Genomic DNA, 21,206 nt, shown 5'->3' on the forward strand with positions numbered 1-21,206 from the left:
ACAAATTCTCTCAGAAAATGTAACAGTTTCCTGCAACATTTTGTAATTATTAAAATATGCTGTGTGTGTGTGTGTGTGTGTGTGTGTGTGTGTGTGTGTGTGTGTGTGTGTGTGTGTGTATGGTAGAGCTGGAAGGTCAGACACTGGAGGAACTAAAGCAACAGAAGGCTTTTGTGCGTGAGCAGAAGAAACAATATAAAGATCTGAAGGAGCTGGTGAAGAAACACCATAAGAAAACCACAGACCTGATCAAAGAGCACACAGCCAGACAAAATGAGCTGCAGAGTGAATATCAGCGCCGCCTCAAGAGCGCCAAACGAGACGGTAAGAAAAGGTAGGTTCCCCTTTACTAACTCTTTCTCTCCCACTTTTTCTCTCTTTCACTCTGCAGTCTTATGGTTTTTCTTGTATTACTTACCTGTTGCGTCCAGCTATTTTCTACATTTCTGCATAGGATTATTATCATAATATTTCCTTATGATATCTTTATTACATTATGTGTTCAGTATTTTTAGTTTTGAGAATGTGTAGTTTTGAATATTTTAGAATTCAGTATGAAGTAACTCAGATTGTGTGTGTAGTAGATCAGGTTCAGAGCAAGCTCTGTCTGCTGTGGATCAGGAGCTGGTGTCACTGGAGGAGGAGAGCACGCAAAGACTGAGTGAACTGAAGGAGCAACAGCAGCATCAGTTGCTTACTCTCAGACAAGACCAGTACTACAGTGAACAGTACCTCAAAGGCAAACACATTAAACAGGTACATACAATAAACATTACCCATCACTGCCTCCACACATAGCACAGGACTGACAAACTCAGATTTTATGCTATTGTCATTTAGAAAATAGAGCTAGCTTGCAAGCTAAAGAAGCTAAACAACAGCTTACCAAGTGGAAAATATATAACTTTTAGTGTTGGCCAGCCATCAAACAACTTGCTAGAGATTGCTTACAAGCGGGGCAAAGCTGAAGTGAAGCTAATTATCACCTTCAGCTTTATTGTAGAAAAAAAATCTATAGCAATGGTAAAAATGTATAATAACATAATTGAATAACAGTGGACAAGTGACAATGTGGAAACTTTTTCATAAAAATGTGTCTGAGCATTTGAATTTACTTTTGAAAATTTGAAAATACTTTACATATTTTATGGGATGTAGTTATAAGATCTAAGATGCAAATACCACAGATTAAGGTGCTGTGTCTATTACTTTTGTAATATTTTCCCATGCGCTTAAATACAGCTCCAGTATTTAACATTGGCCACTTTCCAACCACAATGGACATAATGTTCCACAAAAAAAAAAACAATCCCAACTGCAAGACAAGCTTATCATATTCTTTGGATAAAAGCTTGTTGAACTCAGCAGTGCAATATATTCTGCTTCACAGCTGAGCAACTATTGCCATATATGTGTGACTCACACAGTCACACAGGGACTGACTCAGCCTTTTAACCAGGTCCTCCGTATGATATGTGATTTTACATTTATTCCTCTATAGGATTATGATCAGTTATTTATGTACTGTATTTATTTGGTAAGAGCAGAAACCTCAATACATTTTTTCAATAACAGCAGCAGTCTCACTACATTTCCTTATTAAGAGCTGAGAGATTCCCAAACTAATGAATGTCCTTAAGCACCAGGCCTGGAGAGTGCAACAAGCAGTCAGGCTGGACAGCTAAAACTTGGATTACTATTAGATGAAATGTATTGCTTGTGTATGACTCACTCTCCTCATCTCTCTCTCACACACACACACACACACACACACACACACACACACACACACACACACACACACACACACACTCTCTCTGTCTCTTACTATGTGTGTGTGTGTGTGTGTGTGTGTGTGTGTGTGTGTGTGTGTGTGTGTGTGTGTGTGTGTGTGTGTGTGTGTGTGTGTTTGTGTTTCTGAACTATGTCTCTTCCAGCTGGTAGAGAAGCTGACCACTGTAGCTGAGGAATGTCAGAGTAACCAGCTGAAAAAAATTAAGGAGTTGTGTGAGAAGTAAGCTTTGCACAATTAATAGATACAAATAAATAGATGCATGCAAAGTTTTAGTAGTTTATATTGTATCATTATTGCATATACCCTGTGCAACACTTTTCTGTGTTTTATCTGTAGAGAAAAGAAAGATCTAAAGAAGAGGATGGACAAGAAGAGGCAGGAGAGGATACATGAGGCAAAAGCAAAACAGAAGAATTTAACAGAGGAGTAAGTCATGCACTGTGTTTGAAAAAGATCTCTACTATTACAATGGTCCTTTGAGACATACAGTACAGTGCAGTTAAAGTAATAAGTCTCTGACCTATTTTTTTGTTGTTGTTTTGGTTCTCTACTCCAGCAACAATTTACTGTGCAATACATTTGTTTTGCATCCAATCTCATTGTTCCCTATTCCCAACTTCTCAACTTTTTTGTATAAAAAGTTAACATGTAGCTTAAAAAAACACTATTAAATACTGTATATTAGATTAGTTTAGATTCAACTTTGTTATATATATATATATATATATATATATATATATATATATATATATATATATATATATATATATATATAATTATAATTATTTCAATTATGATTTACAGTATTTATTTACTATCAAATCTAGTCATTGACAGAGATATGGAAAAATAGCAGTCACTCACTCACATCCACTTGAGCACCAATAAATACATTATTTAAAAAAAAAATTTAAACAATATGACATACCCAACACTTGCCCAGAGAAAGTCCACTAAGTCAGTAAACAGATTGAAATGGTAACCAGAGTAGCAGTCATCAGAAAATCCAAAAACTAAATGACGTAATAAACATTCAAAAGATATTCCCTTTTAATATTCCATTTTTCAAGCTGCGTCTACAATTATATTAACATTTCCCAATATTTACAATAGGATTAGTTTCATAGTTACTCATAAAGTTGTTGCATGGTGCTTTAATACATGTTGTGTATTAAATAGTATTTATTGTGTCTGTTACAGAGAGAAGTTAGAAATCAACAGGTCACATGTGAATGAGGTTGTTCAGTATATTAAAAGGGTAAGTTAAAAAACATTATGACACAATGCACAGGCTTCAAACAGAACAGGAATTTTAAATACATGGTGTGTGATTAGCTTCATCTTCTCCCTATTGTTTTTCTTTTCTTTTAGCTGGAAGACGCTCAAAGCAAAAGGCACGAGAAGCTGATCGAGGCACACAAACTTATTCGACAGCAAATCCTGGAGGAGAAGCCGAAGGTAGGAGAGATTCTGTTTTTCTTAACCATAACAATAAACGCCCCATGAAATCGCTCTGCATGTCACCCAAAGCACACACAGACAGTGTGTGTATCACTTCATTGTCACTGTTATTTTAGGATGACTGTTCGCAGGATGGAGAAGGTAAGACGCTTTGCATCCAAGCATAGAATAAATAAAAACTTTAATACTGAATGCAATCCTACCAAAGCCTGCACTGCTTTCTAGGCTCAAAATGAGTGGAGGTTTTTAGTTTGTTTGAAGTAAACAAAATGCCAATTCCACTAGCTAACATCTAGCAGTAGTTTCACATCAACCCAGTGATGAAAACTCTGCTCTGTTAGGAAGCCATTCTCTAAAATGCTTGGCTATAGCACATCTGCGACATCTGGGTGCTGCCATTAGTTGGGCTGTGTCTGTGTGGTGCTGGTATGTATGTGTGTTGGGTTAATCTGGGTTATATAAATATCCTGTAACATACTAACGTACAGGCATATTTAGATTATAGATAATCTAGAGTGCTTGTTTTAAAACTTTCTGCAAGACCAGTATTTGTCCACTGATGAGTTTAACCTTTAATTTGTCTTCTTTTTTATCTATTGGTTCCCTGACTGTAACATTATTGACTAACCAAAGCAAGGTGAGTTTCATGATATCATGTGCTCCTGCTGGCATCGCTTGTCTCGTATGGATTATCTAAAGTCATTTTAGTGTTTTCTTTATGGAGTATTTATAGTTAAGTCACCATGTTTAGATTAATACTTGGTGCATATGATGTTAGAACTCTATTTTCATGCAGCCATGATTTAGTGGTATAACTTGATAATTTGGCTGCACATATGTGAATTTCGGTAACACTTTTGTTATGAAGCCCATATTCATAAATCTTTATAACAGTGTTTACACTTTCTTCCAAGCATTCTGACAAACCCTATCGAAGGCTCATAAAGCTGTAATAATGTGCTATAAATATAAAAAAAAAAAGAATGTGAGCATTCATTATAATGCCAAATACAAGCAATGTCAAATATGTAACAGTAAGTTAACACCATATATAAATAATTTGTTGATATGTGAAAGTAGGACAGGTACATCCTAATGCACTGAATCTACAAAGAAGTTACAGAGTGACTTTACATGAGTACCTGATTATAACCGGGTTCATGTCAACACTTGCATTACAATAGGATTACAAGTTATCAAGGAATTATTTTTAGCCATAAATTTAATAATTACTAATAAGATTTACATAGTCTATATTTGTAAAATTATAGCTAATGAATATTGGCTTCATATAAATTTTTATAATTTATTATTTCTTCCTTCTTTTCATCCTCTTGTTATTTTTGTGGACACAAATAAAAAAGTACCTTGTGTTAACCTAGGTGGAGCATCACAGAAAGAGCTTTTGGCATTTGACATCTGTGACCACAGTTGCATTTTCCAGTCCACTCTGGTCTAAAATTGAGCTTCCGCATAATCTCTGCCTAAGGTATAAATAGGCTACTTTACTCGATTATGGCTCGGTTATGTGACGCAGATGATGTGTCATTTTGTACAGAACATGCAATTAACAGACTCAACAAAATGTCTAGCAAAATAAATTCATATTAGGCTTGCCAAATCTATCATAATAAGGACAAAAAATATCTAAACACTGAATATATAAACACTGTGACTTATGACTGAACAACTAGTGCACACAAGAGGACAGAATGTATTTGTTGTGTTGGGACAGCAACCATAAAAAAAAAAAAAAATCTGGATTTATTATGACATTGCACAAATGTCAGTCACTAAGTTGATGGCACAGTTTTTAAGAGAAGTAGTTGATTGCACATTGCAGCTACATGTCCAACCACGCATTTTCTGCAACTTCACAATGGTTACCACATGTTCGGGAGTTCATAAAAAATACTAATATGTCTGGCAAAGTTTACATCGCTAATACCATCATTATTTGCTTGAAATGTCATTAAAATAGGGCTATTCATTGCCAATAAGGGTTTCTTTGGCTCATCTTAAGCTGCAGTATTTGAGCATCTAGTGCTTTTACACTGCATTCTAAAGGAAAAGATGAGGGCCGGTAATAATGTCAGCAAGCTCAAGAGGGCACCACAATACAGCGTTGGTGCTAAAGCTTCTCTTCCTCCTTCCCACAAGGCATCAACATGTTCCACCAGTGTTTTAGCAACTGAAATACTGCACAAAAGCAGGCTTTTAGACTACCGGTAGTATCCTCTGATTTTACACGCAACTGTGATTCCCCATCTTGTGATCAAATGTGCAAATATTATTAAATATTAATAAAATATTATTTACGTTCACTCAGGTTTAAACTAGCTCCTTTTTTGTTATTACAGCAGAAGCTTGTCACCACAGGTTTTGCATGACTGAATTACATAACAAATTACGTAGACATTTAAGAGCAAGATCATAACAGTCATTTGGGAGCAGACAAAATATAGTATAATCATCCAGCATCCTACATTCGTTTAATAACATGAAGCAGGTGTGTTTCTCATTGCTATTTCACAGTAATCAAGGCACTTTTTAGAATAAACCGTAATAAATGTATAGCTATATACTTATTATCTAACAACCTATTATGTAATATTGTTATAACTAATGTAATCGTAAATATTAATAAATGTAATGCCCAACATACATCTCTAAAACTACACAAAAGACTGCTAAAGATTTATCAACAGAGATGTACGGTTATATTACATTCGATAATTCCCTTTGCACTCTCTCAGTCTTTGCAATACACAGTATGTTACAATAGAAATGGTTCTGTACTTTACAGATACACAGTCACCGACACTTAGATTTTGCCTTTGTCTGCAGAAATACATTAGTTTTCAGTCCAATTATTTGCTGTAAAATTTGACCTTCATAATGACCATCATTACCTGTCTTGTCTGCTGCTCCTACTCATAGAGTGAGCATGGGAGAGATGATTCCTTCTACATTGAGCCTCAATTAGTGCTCGTTATATTTCCATTTCCATATATTCTGTTATCTAGTGGTTTTGCTTTATGGCACTTCCTCTATGTACAGTTTAAAAACTTGGGGCAGTATATCTTTAGCGAATAGGGGGAAAAATATTTATTTGTGGTTGAACTCCACATCAGCAGGCAGAGATAGACGGGGTAAAAAATTAACCAGGGCAAAGCTAATATCCTAAAGAGAGATACTTTCTGTGTGTGTGTGTGTGTGTGTGTGTGTGTGTGTGTGTGTGTGTGTGTGTGTGTGTGTGTGTGTGTGTGTGTGTGTGTGTAAGGGGGAGAGCGAAAGAGATAGAAGTAGTCCCGACCCATTTTCATGCCTCAGAGAAGCCACTAATGGACAGCTATAAGCATCCCGGGGTCTTTGGAGACATGCTGGAGAACGGTCTCTGGACTCTGCTTGCCTTGAGCTCACCAAGGAAAGCATATATGAAGGAGTAGAAGAGGTTGGGAGTGCGGGTTTTAATTGGGCTTTAGAGAAACTGCACACTGCAAATTCTTCAAAAGCATCTTACAGATCAATTATATGTTCGCGTTTGAAACTCTACACCCGTTATCACACCTTTAACCATGTGGTTGCGGGTATTGCTCTGTGTTCTGACAGAGTAAACGAGGAGGAGGAATGGGGACCGGCAGATGAATGTTGTCACACCTCGGTGTGTGTGCACACAGGTGACAGTGTCCTGCTAACGTTCCAATCAAAATGGCCACCAGGGCTCCCAGCTGCACAGCATGCAGCATAAACTAATGAGCAACGACCTTCAGCGGCACTTTGAAAATTTGAAAGTGACAAGGGCAGGTTGCGACAAGCTGAGCATTTTGATCCTCATTAAAATAAGACAGTTCAACTTACAAACAAATTAATCGGATCCCAGGGATTATTAAGCAGATGTCATCTCTTTATTGGTGAGCTAGAGCGCTGACTTGCCATTTTCTATTATTTTACAAAACATGACTTCCCAAATGAGCATTATTGGAATATTTGACTAATAAATTAGCCCCAGATTTACTTCTAAATATGAAATACAATTTCATACATTTGACTGAATTTTTCCTTGGGATGTCTTGCTCTCGAAATACATAAAATATGTTCTCTGTTCTGGTTTGTTGGTTTGTTTAATGGGCAATTAAAGTTCTCCTGAGTGTGATATGTCACACCACTAAGACTTGTTTCTTTTTTAATGCCATGGTCCTCTCAGCCCTATTCTGTAAATCAGAGGCAAGACACAAATACAAAACCTGATACAAAATGGTTGTGCGTCTTCACACACAGCAGCTCTGTGCCATCTCCATGGCAACACTTATCCTGGCTCCGAACCCCTCTTCACTCAGCAGCTTGGCTTCTAGGACAAGTTACCACACACCATAAACTAAGTTGGAGATAGAGGGTAGAGACAGCCCGTACACGGACAGATAGAAATATACACAGATTAAGTCGTACTACACGAATACCGAATAATACACAGGATAACACATAGATAACCACAAAGACATACAGCCTAACAAAGATAGATCAGCTGAGCACAAACACAGCAGGATACAGTGCAGACAGATATAGACTAGTACACACACTGAGCTCAACACACAAATACAGAAAATTACATCATTCCAGCCCAAACAAAGAAAATAAATGCACCCATATATAAGTAGCCCAGCACAGTGTTTAGAACTGCTGAACTTTAAATCCATATACAGAGTAGAAAAGGAGTGTGTTTCAATATTAATAAAAAACAAAAAATCACAGACCAAAAGCACATTAGCAGTAAGAATAAAAAAAAAAAATACATAAAAAAATTAAAATTCTTTTTTTTTTTTGTAAACATGCAAATTAAGTGATGCTGTAGTTTTATTTAATTTTTCACTGGTCAGTATTTTACCTGTTTATCCATATTCATACAGGCTACTGAAAAACTCTATATTTAATTTTCCCTGTTTTTCTTGCTATTTTTCTTGCTGGTTATCTATTAGTCACTCTTTATCAGATTTAACAAATAGTGTAAGGATCTGCATTCCAGTGAACTTTCAGTGCTTTATAACCTAAAAAAAAAAAAAAAAAACAAGTTTGTACAGGAGTGGCGTAGGTGTTTACAAGTACAAAACAGTACAAAAATAACCACATAATTTGAAATGAAAATAATATACATAATATAATATATAAAATACATAATGCCAACCATTTGGTTATAGTTGTAATTAATAAAAGCTACTGGTATTTAAATTGGAAACCATTACAATTTCTTTAATGTTTTTTATTGATTTAGATTTTTTTTAGGAGGATGATTAGTATCAAAATAGATTTTACCATGTTTGTTTTAACCTAAGAGAAGAACGTGTCAGGACATGTTAAATCCCATCTAAAGCATGGATAAATACACATAATTCACTTTAATTTCTCAAGTTCTGTAAAGCTGCTTTAAAACAATGTCAATTGTGAAAAGCGATAAATTTGATAAAAAAATTCAAAAAATAAACTTGGACTTCATATTTGTTCTGCATCAAGAGACATTGGATTAATACACAGATATGGCTTATATGGATATCGAGATAATCAGATCTCCCTAATATAGGGAAATCATGTGTGGAATTTTTATGGCATGACAGTAGCAGGATAGACAGATGGAGTGTACTCTCACTGCACAGACATGGACACAGAACAGCTTGTGACCCCTTGCATTTCATTGTACATTCAGAAAAACTAAAATAAAGACTGGCACACACTTCATATGATTTCCATAGGCCACACAGATTTTCTGGCTAGCAGCTAAAGTCTTTTGTACTGCCTCGACCATGCTTTTCCTCAGTGGTGCTCACCAGGCTTGTTTCATGTGAGCTGGTTAGCATTAATAATGCACATGACCCACCGTCCTCCTCACACCGGGGGAACCGCTGTCATTCGATAGATACCAGCAGAACCAAACCCTTGTGCCAACCATGATTGGCATTCCCACAGAGAGAGAGAGAGAGAGAGAGAGAGAGAGAGAGGCTCTGGAAATAATTTGCTTTCATTCCATTGCTTGTGAGGCGAGCACTCAATCCCTTCCTTTTGTAGAGAGGATTTTCTGCCAAGACTCAAGTGGATATTTATTTAAAAGAAAGATGGGAATTGACATAAGGATCTAGACTGGATTTTTTCCCCCATTTATTTTCATATCAAAGACTTTTAAGTTTTAACCTAGTCTTATGTTGGATGTTCTCACATGTGGTCATTCCAATATACAGTCCATTGATTTATATGAACATCTCCCTCTGCTGTGTTGGGATCAGCACGAAGTGAGAGAACGTATTAAGGCATGAAGGCTGTTGATTTAGAAGGGAATAAAACACAATTTGCATACATATCATCAAATCAATCCAGATTGCTTGCACATGCAGCTTATTTGCATAGCAATAGCTGTAAATGTGGTTGCACTTGAGGTTTAGTTGACAGAGCTTAATGAGTGCCTTGAAACTTTGAAGTGGATAATTCAAAAAAATCATCTAGTCTGATGTAAAATAAGAAATGTTTGTCAATCATTTTCATACACTATATTTGACAGAAAAAGTATGACATTCACACAAAATATGCGCTTTTATAACATCCAGACTTAATTCTCCTTTACTATTACAACAACCTCCATTTTTTGGTAGAAGGATTTCTACTAGATTTAGCTGTCTGGTTTTAGGGATTTTCCTATTCAACCACAATTTTAATAGGTTCAGGAACTGATGTCAACTGAATAGGTCTGGGGTGCAGTCAGTATTTTAGTTAATGAAAAAGGTGTACAATGGGATTCAGGTCATGACTCTGTGCAAGCCATTCAGGTTTTTCCAAATTAAACTTGGTGTACCATGTTTTTTTTATTGATTTTGCTTTGCACACAGTCATTGTCATGTAGTGCATCCAAAGACATTCCAGACTCTTACAGGCATTTATTTTTTGTGGCAACAAATTAGTGCTGTTGTCAGCATTTTTTTTTAGATATCTTTTAGGCTACCAGTAATAAATAAAGAAAAAAAACCATCAGTCTTTTTCTTTGAAGGCCTTATTTAAGGCCTGCTCCTGTGCACTGTCGTAACTCAGACCCCATGTCCAAGTAGACATAACAATTAAGTGGCTCAATACTCAAATTAGTTTTAGCTATTCACTAATCAATTACCAATAAGTTTCAAAACTTTAAATAATGCATGAACAAACCAAATGAAAACATCTTCCAGTCACGAATGAGAAGGAGCAAATCAGCTTTATTGCAGTCAATTCAGAATTTACATGTACAAAAAATCTTGATAATGACCTTTTCTTTGAAAAATCTTGCACTTTTGCACATAACAATGCAACAGATCATCCACCACAATATTCACCCCTTTTCTAAAAATCTCGTCTGGGTTTTTTTCCTATGTTTTGTGTACACTTTTCTAGTTTTATAAATCAGGGCTTTAGTTTTAACACACCAGCTCTGTTCTCCAAATGCTTTTCCTATTTTTCATAGCTCTCGTGTTTTACTTTATTATCTGACGATGTGTTGTGCCTATTACCATATTCTCAGTTTTTATTTGTATATATATAAAACGAAGTTCTTCGTGTGCTTTAAATATATATATGTGTGTGTGTGTGTGTGTGTGTGTGTGTGTGTGTGTGTGTGTGTGTGTGTGTGTGTGTGCTGTTTGAGTATAGTTAAGGCATGTTGCCTGCTTGCTTATTTTACTATTTTATTTAAACTGCTGTTTTTTTTCTAATCCCTAACCTAGTCCATCATCCTTATCTGCTCACTGGCCTTTATAACATGTATTACCATTTTGATTATATGCTGCATGCTAAACTTTAAATATGATCAACGTTACTCTAAAGCATGATTATTTATTTTTGTGAATTCTCTTTATACACAAGTTCTCTGCAAAGCTGAGAACTAAACTATAATATTGCTGAGTAATGTCATACGCATTAAGCTTGGAATGATATTTAAACTAATATTAGCAATGTTATATGTTTTCTCAAGCATATTGCTAAATTATATAATATATTACTAGATTCTACTACTGATAGCTGAAGCTGGCCTAAGCTAAGAACTTTATGCACCTTATGATGCAAGATGAGTCAAGAGTTTATGCGGTCTCTCTGTTTTCTTCGCTTAGCCAAGGTGTTTAACCACATAGGCAGCAGATGTATATTAATATCTTTGTCTGTCATTTACTGAAATCTTCTAGTATGTTCCATACATGACTTCTGACTGAACTTTGCACAGTGCATGATGCACCTGCACATGCACAGCAAGCTCCATTAAGATAAGGGTTGCAGTGGAAGATCTCAAGTGGCCTGCTCTAGAACTCGGACCTTAACCCTTATTAAAATCTATGGGATAAATTGGAACTCTGACTGCACCCCAGTCCTAATTACCCTATATCAATACCTGACTTTACTAGTACCCTCGTAGCTGAATGAGTGCAAATCTCCACAAACACACTCTTAAATTCGGTGGAACTTCTTGTTAGCAGAGTCGCAGGTATTATAATATCCAGTTGGGACTAAATGGGGAATGAGATGTTCAAAAACCACATACAAACCTTAGTCAAGTGTCCACAAACTTGTCCAAATACAGTAGTGTATGTGATGTAGTACAATACATCACATACGGTTTTAAATTCAGCCACAGACAAAAAGCTTTCAGTTGTTAATACATTTTTTTTTAGGATAACTGATTCATAATAAAAACAAAAAAATAAGCAATGCTATTAGTGACAAATAATTTTTAACCATAAAATGTGTTTTGAGGTACATTTTATGGTATTTGCAAATCTATTAGTCCATTTACTTGTTGTGAATAAAGGAAAAAAAAAACTGCTTTGTCTTTATTATTTAGTGGTGTGCTAGGGATTTCATACAAGGGCCTTCCATCAGGTGGACTGGTTATTTTAGATCACACCCGCATTTTTGAGAGTTTTAATGTCTTTGCTAGAATAGTCCCATGACAAAAGTCAGTGAATTCAGCTGCAGTTTAGTGTAGTAGCCTTTTTTCACTTACTGGTATCTTAGAATTAGGACAGATGTTGAAGAAGGTCATTTTCCTCTCAAAGTATTTTAAGCGATCTGAAGAATTGGATCTGAGGCTGGTTAGTTGACAGATGACAAGTCTTTTGAGGGAAGACATATTTAACATCACCTACTCAAGAGGGAGTGGAAACTAGACTGTGTCACGCTTTCATCGCTCGAGATCACTTTAGGTGAGCCAGTTAATTTGGTGCACCCTGTCCAGAACACAGCACCCTGCAGACTGCTGTCTCAGCGCTGGGCTTTTTACCCATTGGCTGCTATTTAACAGCTGCTGTTTCAGGATAGAACTTTTTATTCATTCATGTGACCATGAACTGTTCATTACACTGTAGGTAAACAATAAGAGCATGCAAACATATCAATTATAGAAACCTGTCCAAATCTAAATGCTTTGGCTTAAGACTTTTTCAGGGAAGTAAAGTCCAAACCCACTTTAAGCTTTCTGTAAATATGAAACAGGTGGTGGATCTGTTCTGTGTTTATCTAATGACTACATGGATACATAGGCTAACTTTCAACTTAATGCATATTTAAACTGAATCATTGTTAAAACATTTTCCTTCAAGCACCCTGGCTTATATGAAATGTTTTTATTGTAGTTATCATTCACATCAAGAATATAAATTTAAACAGGGCATTTGTGGTTCTTGTGACTCATAAATCCCCAACACAGTTATACCCTTATGTGAGGTCACTTTACACTTGTGTAATTCTGTTTGAATTATTGATGATTTTGAAGCTGATTGCTACCTGTTGTGTGATGTAGTTCTATGTTGTTTTATGTAGCAACATGGGCCTGGAGAAATGTTGTCTCATTTCATTGTGTTCTGCGTCAGCTTTGTAGGGTTGAAATGACAATAAAAGCTTCTTGACTTGATTCGACTTACCTCACCAGTATTGACATATTGTGCATTGTATTTTTTTAAGTATAGAAGTAACTGTGCAAGCTAGATTAGCAAAAAAATAAGCAATTCAAGTCTAAAAATGTTGTTGTGACACAGAGTTTGTACCATGGCATTTATAATATAGATCACTTCTTTCCCATGCACGCTTCCAACATGGCTGTGAACCTTTCACCTTACTCTGGAGTTTTAAGTACCTCTGCTGTCACACAACCTTCCCAGGCGATAAAGAGGTGGCATGTACACACAACACACACACACACACACACACACACACACACACACACACACACACACACACACACACACACACACACACACACACACACACACAGGTACATGCAAACGCAAAGTCTGCCATGGACAGCCAAGCCTGCAGGTGACTCAGCTTACCGTCAAACACAGTTGGCATCCTGGCAGTCAGTTGTTTCACTTTGTTCCCTTTCTTCACATAGGCACATCTCATGCATGCACACACATATGCACACACACTAAGGAGTGGATAAAAGCATTGAGGTGGCATTTTTAATCTGAGAGTCCTTGTGCCCAGGCCGGCAGGGGGACAGCAGATGTCCCTCACCTAAGTAGGTCACTCTTTGTGCGGGATGTCTATGTGGAAGCTATCTACAGCCATCTGGATGCTCCCTGTCATTGTCAGCTGTGTGAAAATATGATTTCCTACAATGCAGCTTGTGCCATAAAGGGGCCTTTGAGGATGAGAGACCAATTGATGCACATTTCGGTGGTCATTGTAATCATTTCTAAAAGCAGAACATTTTATAGCTTTGTACTGTATATAATACATTATATAGGGGGTAAAACACAACAGGCCATGCTGTTATAGACAAATAATCAACAATGATGGGTTTGTGATGTAGCCTAACATGAACGGTATGTTACCTCCTTGAAGTGAGGCTTCGTTCCTGTTATATCTTGTTCCAAAATGTTTTATTCTTTTTTGATCGCTTCCATTTGAAACGAAAAATATTTTGTTATTGTCTACACAATGCTTTTTAACTACTTATAGTTACTGCATTTTAATTAAATGTCCACAAATGGAAAGTCCTCTGTCTTGAACATTCACATGTGGTGGAAAACCTACTGACTGTGAAAAGTGATGTCATTATTTAGATAAAAGTCTCTTCACTTATTTTACTTGTAAGGAACAAATTGTCTAAACGTGTTTATTACTAGGCTTAGATTCCACAACATGAAATGTAACTAGATAAGTTACATTTACTTTTTATCTTATCCTTTAATTAAAAAAAATAATAATAATTGTAAGCAAATTGCTGTGGTTTAATATTAATTATGGACTTTGGAACTTAAAGTTTTTAATAAATTATCATTATGGTTTGTCTCAGGCTGTATTAGACCACCCCATTGTTGATCATTTTTGCTATTTTATCATGCACTGTTTATTTTTAACATAAGTAGTGTTCATAGAGAAGCTTAGCTGCAGCTCCTCACTCTTAGTTGGTGAAAAATGTCCATTTCTTAGGTTCATTGGGTAAAGAATTATTGAGCAACTAAGCTACATTAACTAGATAATAACTGTAATTATTGCAACTACTAATAACTGTCTAGTTTGTGACTTGATAAATGTATTTTAAATGATATTTTTGGAAATACTGTGGGAAAAATAAAGCGTAATGGTTTAAAGCACTACTTAAATAGAACACACAAACTCATGTTAGAAGTTATTACAGTTAATTCCTCAGCAATCTACACTTTTAGATGATTTCAATAAATATTGTTGGATGATGCTTGCAAAAATGTACATCAATCGTTATTAGGTGGTTTAAAACAGACAGGTCTGCACTCAGTATGTCTACAGTTAAACACAATGTATTGGACAAACAAGGTTTCTTTGATGTAGGATGACATGATGTATCCTGAAAATTGCATGTAAGTGCATTTATCATAATTGATAAAGTTATAAGATGTACTATTGATAATTATCAACTACACAATTTCTACATTATTTATACATAATTATACAGTAGATTACTGAAAGTGCTTTTTTATACAGACTCATACATAAAAATGAAAACATGTGAAAACCTTAGAAAACCTTTTTTTTTTCTTTGATGAAGTTTTAAAGAGCACTAAGCACAGTAGTAGCTCCACATTTGCCTGAAATTTCAACTGAAACATCATTAAAGATTTGCTGATGCTGACGACATTCTGAAAAAGCTAAAAGAACAGTGAGTGTGCTTCACAGTGACTGCCGCTGACACAATTCGTTTTTGGTGCTGTTCTTTAATTACAATGCTCCCAGAAGACTGAACAGGGTAGTTAACTAGTTGAATAAGCATTAACACAATTATTGGGTCAGAATGAATACAATTTCGTCATGTTTAATCATTAGGGGAGTTTATGACTGGCAGAAAAAAAAAAAAGATTTTGCAGAAGTGAATTTGGAGAGTTAGCACAGGACAGAGAGAGATATAGTGACACAACATTATTAATTCAATTCAGTTTGATTTCTGCAGCTCTCTCAGTGCTCTCCAGGAGGATGCCTACAGAACCCAGGCACCTTTTGTTCTGTGTAACTATTAAACTGCTAAATCAGCCCAACGATGCTGTTAGACACCATTTATAAAGCTTTTAACGTTTTACCTCATGCTCTCTGGGGAAGCTTAAAAACCCACTCAGGGTGAGTTAATCTGAGTTAAAGATGTATTTTACACTGTATGGATTAGGTTACAGAGAGTGAGTGTAATCGTCTGCAGGAAATGAATAGCGTCCTATAGTCTCAAATCGTGTTCTGGTTATTTCCACAGCTTCAAAACGAGCTGGACAAGGAATACCAGGACAAGTTTCGACGACTTCCATTGGAGATCCAAGAGTTTGTCCAGGAAAGTGCTAAAGGAAAGCTAAGTAACGAATGGGACTCGAGCTGCCTTAGCACGTCATCCACCGCCGAGAACCTCAACCGCAAAGCAGGCCAGTCAGAGGAGGAAGCAGAAGAGGATTTTGCAGAGAAGGTGTTTGACACTTCTCTCTGAACTACACGCTGGGTTTCACATCAGCATGTGCAAAGATTTTAGGTTTTCTGGTGTTGGTTCTTATTTCTTATCTTTGCACCGGTCTGTAAGGTTTTCTGACTTTATTAACAGAGTTCTCTTTGTCATTTATTCTTTATGCAGATAGTGCTTTATAATAATAAGCTCTACATTGGACAGAATGTTGAGATAACTTACTTGAACAACAGCAAGAGTACTTCTGGCTTTTTCATGAAATGGTTTACTGTAAACTGACAAATTGGATTTGGCTGCTGTTTGGGTTTAGTTAAATATTAGGGATTATGTCAGAAAGTTTCATTAATAGTGAGCCCCAATCTGGGCAATTATTTGCAAAGTGAACTATGAAAATCATTTCAGAGTATGTCTGTATATAAATTGCTTTAAACTCTAGAGGCTTTAAGAGCTTTGTTTAATATTTACCACAGCACTACAATATCTGCTACTGTTTCTTTTAAATTAGTAACAATAGTCACCAATGTGTTTTCCAAAATGAAGTTTAATATTTTATTAGTTATTTTTTTCTTTTCTCTTTTTCTACTTATAAATAGAACCACAAACACCTGTTATTGTAATCTTGGTCCGTTGCATGATTTCGTACACTTGTAAATGTTACTTATGTAGCACAGAGATTGAAAAAAAATGCATACTCATAATGTAAATATTCCTGCATTTTATCAGCTATAAAAGAACAGAAAGACAGTTATGTTAATGTGACCACAGTGATAAGAAGATCATTTGTTTGCACCTTGCGCTTGGATAGAGTGTACTGTAAAAGATCATTTTGCTTCAGTTTATAATTTTTACAAGAGATTTGCTTTAAACATGATGTTCTCTGGTCTGCATCAGATAAGCATATAGTGTTTCTTATCCTCTGTTAGTCCTCAGAAAGTCCTCAGAAAGTCCTCAGAAAGCACAAAAAACACTGGCAAATGGTAGAGTAAACAGGTTGTGATGATCTTTACTTACAGTGCTTTTTGGAAACAGCCCAGGTCACCGTCACAAGCATGGACAAAATAGAGGTTGAAATGCTTCCCTTTTGTGGTAACATGTTTGTGCCAAACAAAGATAACCCCGCTATATTCCCTCTGTGTGTGTGTGTGTGTGTGTGTGTGTGTGTGTGTGTGTGTGTGTGTGTGTGTGTGTGTGTGTGTGTGTGTGTGTGTGTTTGTGCGCGTGTGTGTGTGCGTGTGCGTGTGTGTGTGTGTGTGTGTGTGTGTTTGTGTTTGTGTGTGAGATAGAAGTCTTACAAACATATTTGTTAAATGTAACTTTGCATTGAATGTTGTTATGACTTAAACTGTACTCTGGTCTATAATCACTGTTTATATATAATGTAATTACCACTGCAAAACACATGCTCTGAGAGGCAAATTGCATGCCCATGCCCTGGAAATCTTCAGGAAATCTTGAAAAAGAAAGAAATATGTGATATAATTTAAACTTTCTCCTGTACAATATACAATGCACAATTCTTTATATATAAATATATATATATATATATATATATATATATATATATATATATATATATATATATATATATATATATATATATATATATACATAACAGTTGTTATGACATGTCCATCTGTCAAATACAAATAGCTTGGAGTAAGTTCAGCATGACTATGTATATTAGTATATTTAATACTAATTTATAATTTATATTGGTAAATTTAAACCGAAAGCATTACTAGTAATAACAAATTTTATGATTATAATTTGACATTACTCATCTATTCAGTCTGAATCATGACAAGGTTGATCATGACTAATTGACAAGGCTGACCTGCCTGAATTATTATTATTTTTTTTAAAGATTTTTTAAGGTTTTTTTTTTAAACCTTATCCTTAAGATTAATCTTCATATCTTGTCATATGAATTGAGTCACACATATTGTTTAGGCTCTGCAAGTGAAAGGTCTATCTGATGTCAGATACTGTAGGTACTGATGTCAATGCTATAATTGTCTTTTCATTTGCAATTTAAATTGAATCTTTCAGGATTATTAGGCAAAATATATATAATCACTTTATCTTAGTTCATTTATAAAAAAAAAATACATATTCAGTTTCTTGAGAGGTACAAAAAAATACACAAAAAAATTTATCAACATGTGAATCATTAGTTGGATTCCCAAAACAAAATTTCAGATGCTCTGTAGTTATCAATCTGTATGATTAATAATTGTTATACTATCCCCCAGAAAGTCTTTCGTCTTCCTGCTGTAAAGTAATAGCCTGTTGTGACAAAACAAATTTTTATAAAGTTTGAAACTTAATATACTTGAAATTACATAACGAGTGTTCAATAATGATTTTATTTTTTATTATTATTATTATACATTTTTTTTTTTTACTTTTGAGGGATTATTGCCATGATGTGAGTCCTGTGCTTTTCTATATATGTTGACCTAGTTGAATGAGTGAAATGCATCGTGTAATGTCTTTTTAAGGACTGTGTTGTTGTGTGTCTGTATATCAACTGCTAAATAGATTATGTGCACTTTGTAGTACCATAAACACTACTGAGTAAAGTTTGTGACTAGCAGTATTCCAGAGGAATGTTCTATACTTAATGTGGTGGACTTTTGTTTTGTCTATGCTACCCATTTCTTGTATTAGACATTAAGGTACTGGATATACTGTATGCATTTGGAAAATGTGAGCAGAAAAATACGTTACAAAATGTTCAAATGACAAAAGTAGAGGGGAAATGCTTGTAAATAAAATAAATGTTGGTTCAATATGTAAATATATAGTTTTGTACTTGTTTTTTGAAAATGTACACATTCCTAAAACATCAAACTTTTTAAATTAAACTAGGATGAAACTGATTTAGACTTCTTGTCACTGCATTAGTGAGAATATATATGGAGGACTATGATCAGGGAGTTCAGTTTAGCTGCTCTGTCCTATCAGCCATAAATCTGTAAATGAGGTGAGCCAGAACTAATCCCTTTGTTTGGCAATCAGACATATACACCAGGTTTTTATTAAGAAAGTGCTGGCGCTGTTGCAGCTGACCTTGATATGTTAGTGAAGCTAAAATGAGACATTCTCTTACCAATAAATCATACAGTCATATTTCAGATTGCCTTGTCAACGTTAAGGTGAGAAAAGTTAATTGTCTATGTGTGGCCTGTAAATATCCTCTATGGATCATTGCTTTTAATCTCAAGTGTTGTCTACTTTTCTTATGAGGAATGGGTCATTTTGACTGCATGACCTATTTTGTCTAATTTTATATACAGTATCTCACAAAAGTGAGTGCACCTCTCACATTTTAGCAACTATTTTAGTATATCTTCTCAACGGACAATACTATAAAAATCAAACTCAAATATATTTTAGAGTAGTCAATGTGCAGCTTGTATAGCAGTACAGATTTATTGTCCTCTAAAAATAACTCAATATTCAGCAATTATGAGTAAGTACACCCTAAGTGAACATGTCAAAACTGTGTCCAAAGTATAAATATTTTGTGTGAGCACCACTGTTATCCAGCTTTGCCTTAATCCCCCTGGGCATGGAATTCACCAGAGCTGCACAGTTTGTTGCTGGGATCATCTTCCACTCCTTCATAATGGAGCTTTTCCACCTGCTGCTTGAGGATGCCCCACAGATCTGGAGACATACTTGGTCACTCCATCACCTTCAGCTTTCTCAGTTGTCATCTTGGCAATGTGTTTGGGGTCGTTATTGTGTTTGATAACGACAGTTTCTGAAGGAAGGGCATCATGTGTGGTTGATGTGTGCAGAATGTTACAGTACATGTTTCATGTTTCCCTCAATGAACCACGTGCATGCAGCCCCAGACCATGATGCTACCACCACCATGCTGGACACAATCTGAGTCAAACAAGTTTATCTTAGTCTCATCAGACCTCATGACATGGTTCCAGTAATTCATGCTCTTAGACAGGTTGATTTCAGCAAACTATTTGTGGACTTTCTTGTGAACCAGCTTCAGAAGAGGCTTTCTTCTGGGACCACAGCCATGCAAATCGACTTGTTGCAGTGTGCGCCATATGGTCTGAGCAATGACAAGCAACCTCTACAGCAGTGCTGGCAGCACTGAAGTATCTGTTTTTTGAAGCAGCTTCTGCACCTGACACACATCACAAGGACTCAACTTCTTTGATGGACCCTTGCGAGGCCTAATTCGAGTGGAAATCCTATTAGAAATCCTCCGTATGACCCTGGCCACTGTACAGTTAAGTTTCAGGGTGCTACCGATCTTCTTTTTGCCTAGTCTTTGTGAAAAGAAACGATTCTAATTCTCAAATCCTCAGAGATTCTTTGCCATGATGTACCATGTTGAAAATCCAGTGGTCAATGTGAGATAATTGTACTCAAAGCACCAAAATTTAACTGCTCTAATACAAGATACACAAATTTGTATGGTCCCGTCAAGCAGACAAAAACATGAACATGATGAATACGACATGTGGTTTTGCATGGTTAAACACCATAGAGCTATTATCACTAAGAGTGTACTCACTTTTGTTATTTTGACATGAATGTCTGTATGTTAAACTATTTTTAAGAGCACGGTAAATCTGTACTGCTGCACAAGCCTCACATTGACTGCTCTAAAATATATCCAGATTTAATTTCTGTAGCATTGTCCTTAAGAAGGTATTCTAAAATGGTTGCTGAAATGTGAGTGATGTACTGAGTTTTGTGATATACTGTATATATATATATATATATATATATATATATATATATATATATATATATATATATATATATATATATATATATATATATATATATATATATGAGACCAGAAACTTTCATCCAGTCATTAGGAAGTTATAATTGGCTGTCATAGAGAATTTATGTAATGTGTAATTATAATCACATCCTGAACTCTTAATCCAAGCACCTGACATTAGTGATTTAAGAGGCTGTGGATGTACGGTGAAAGCAAAGACCTGAAAAATGATAGCTTGAAAAAGAAGGGATGTAGGGAGACAC

At 35.6% G+C, this 21,206-nt stretch overlaps 1 protein-coding gene across 16 annotated transcripts in view; it reads left to right on the top strand.

The window, feature by feature from the left end:
• Positions 1-16,892, top strand: part of plcb1l (phospholipase C beta 1-like) — a 102,594-nt gene extending 85,702 nt beyond the window's left edge. For 3 of the 16 annotated variants that reach the window (XM_083562094.1, XM_083562088.1, XM_083562093.1), the window contains exons 27-33: positions 127-334; positions 582-756; positions 1,938-2,014; positions 2,132-2,221; positions 2,996-3,053; positions 3,167-3,253; positions 15,978-16,892. In XM_083562094.1, coding sequence (XP_083418220.1) covers positions 127-334; positions 582-756; positions 1,938-2,014; positions 2,132-2,221; positions 2,996-3,053; positions 3,167-3,253; positions 15,978-16,202 — 920 coding nt within the window. In that variant the 3' untranslated portion in view covers positions 16,203-16,892. The other 13 variants (XR_014536863.1, XR_014536864.1, XR_014536865.1 and 10 more) reach the window with 13 other exon arrangements.
• Positions 16,893-21,206: the final 4,314 nt, after the last annotated feature.

This window comes from Silurus aristotelis, assembly GCF_946808225.1.
Source record: "Silurus aristotelis genome assembly, chromosome: 15".
In the NCBI taxonomy this organism is placed as follows: domain Eukaryota; kingdom Metazoa; phylum Chordata; class Actinopteri; order Siluriformes; family Siluridae; genus Silurus; species Silurus aristotelis.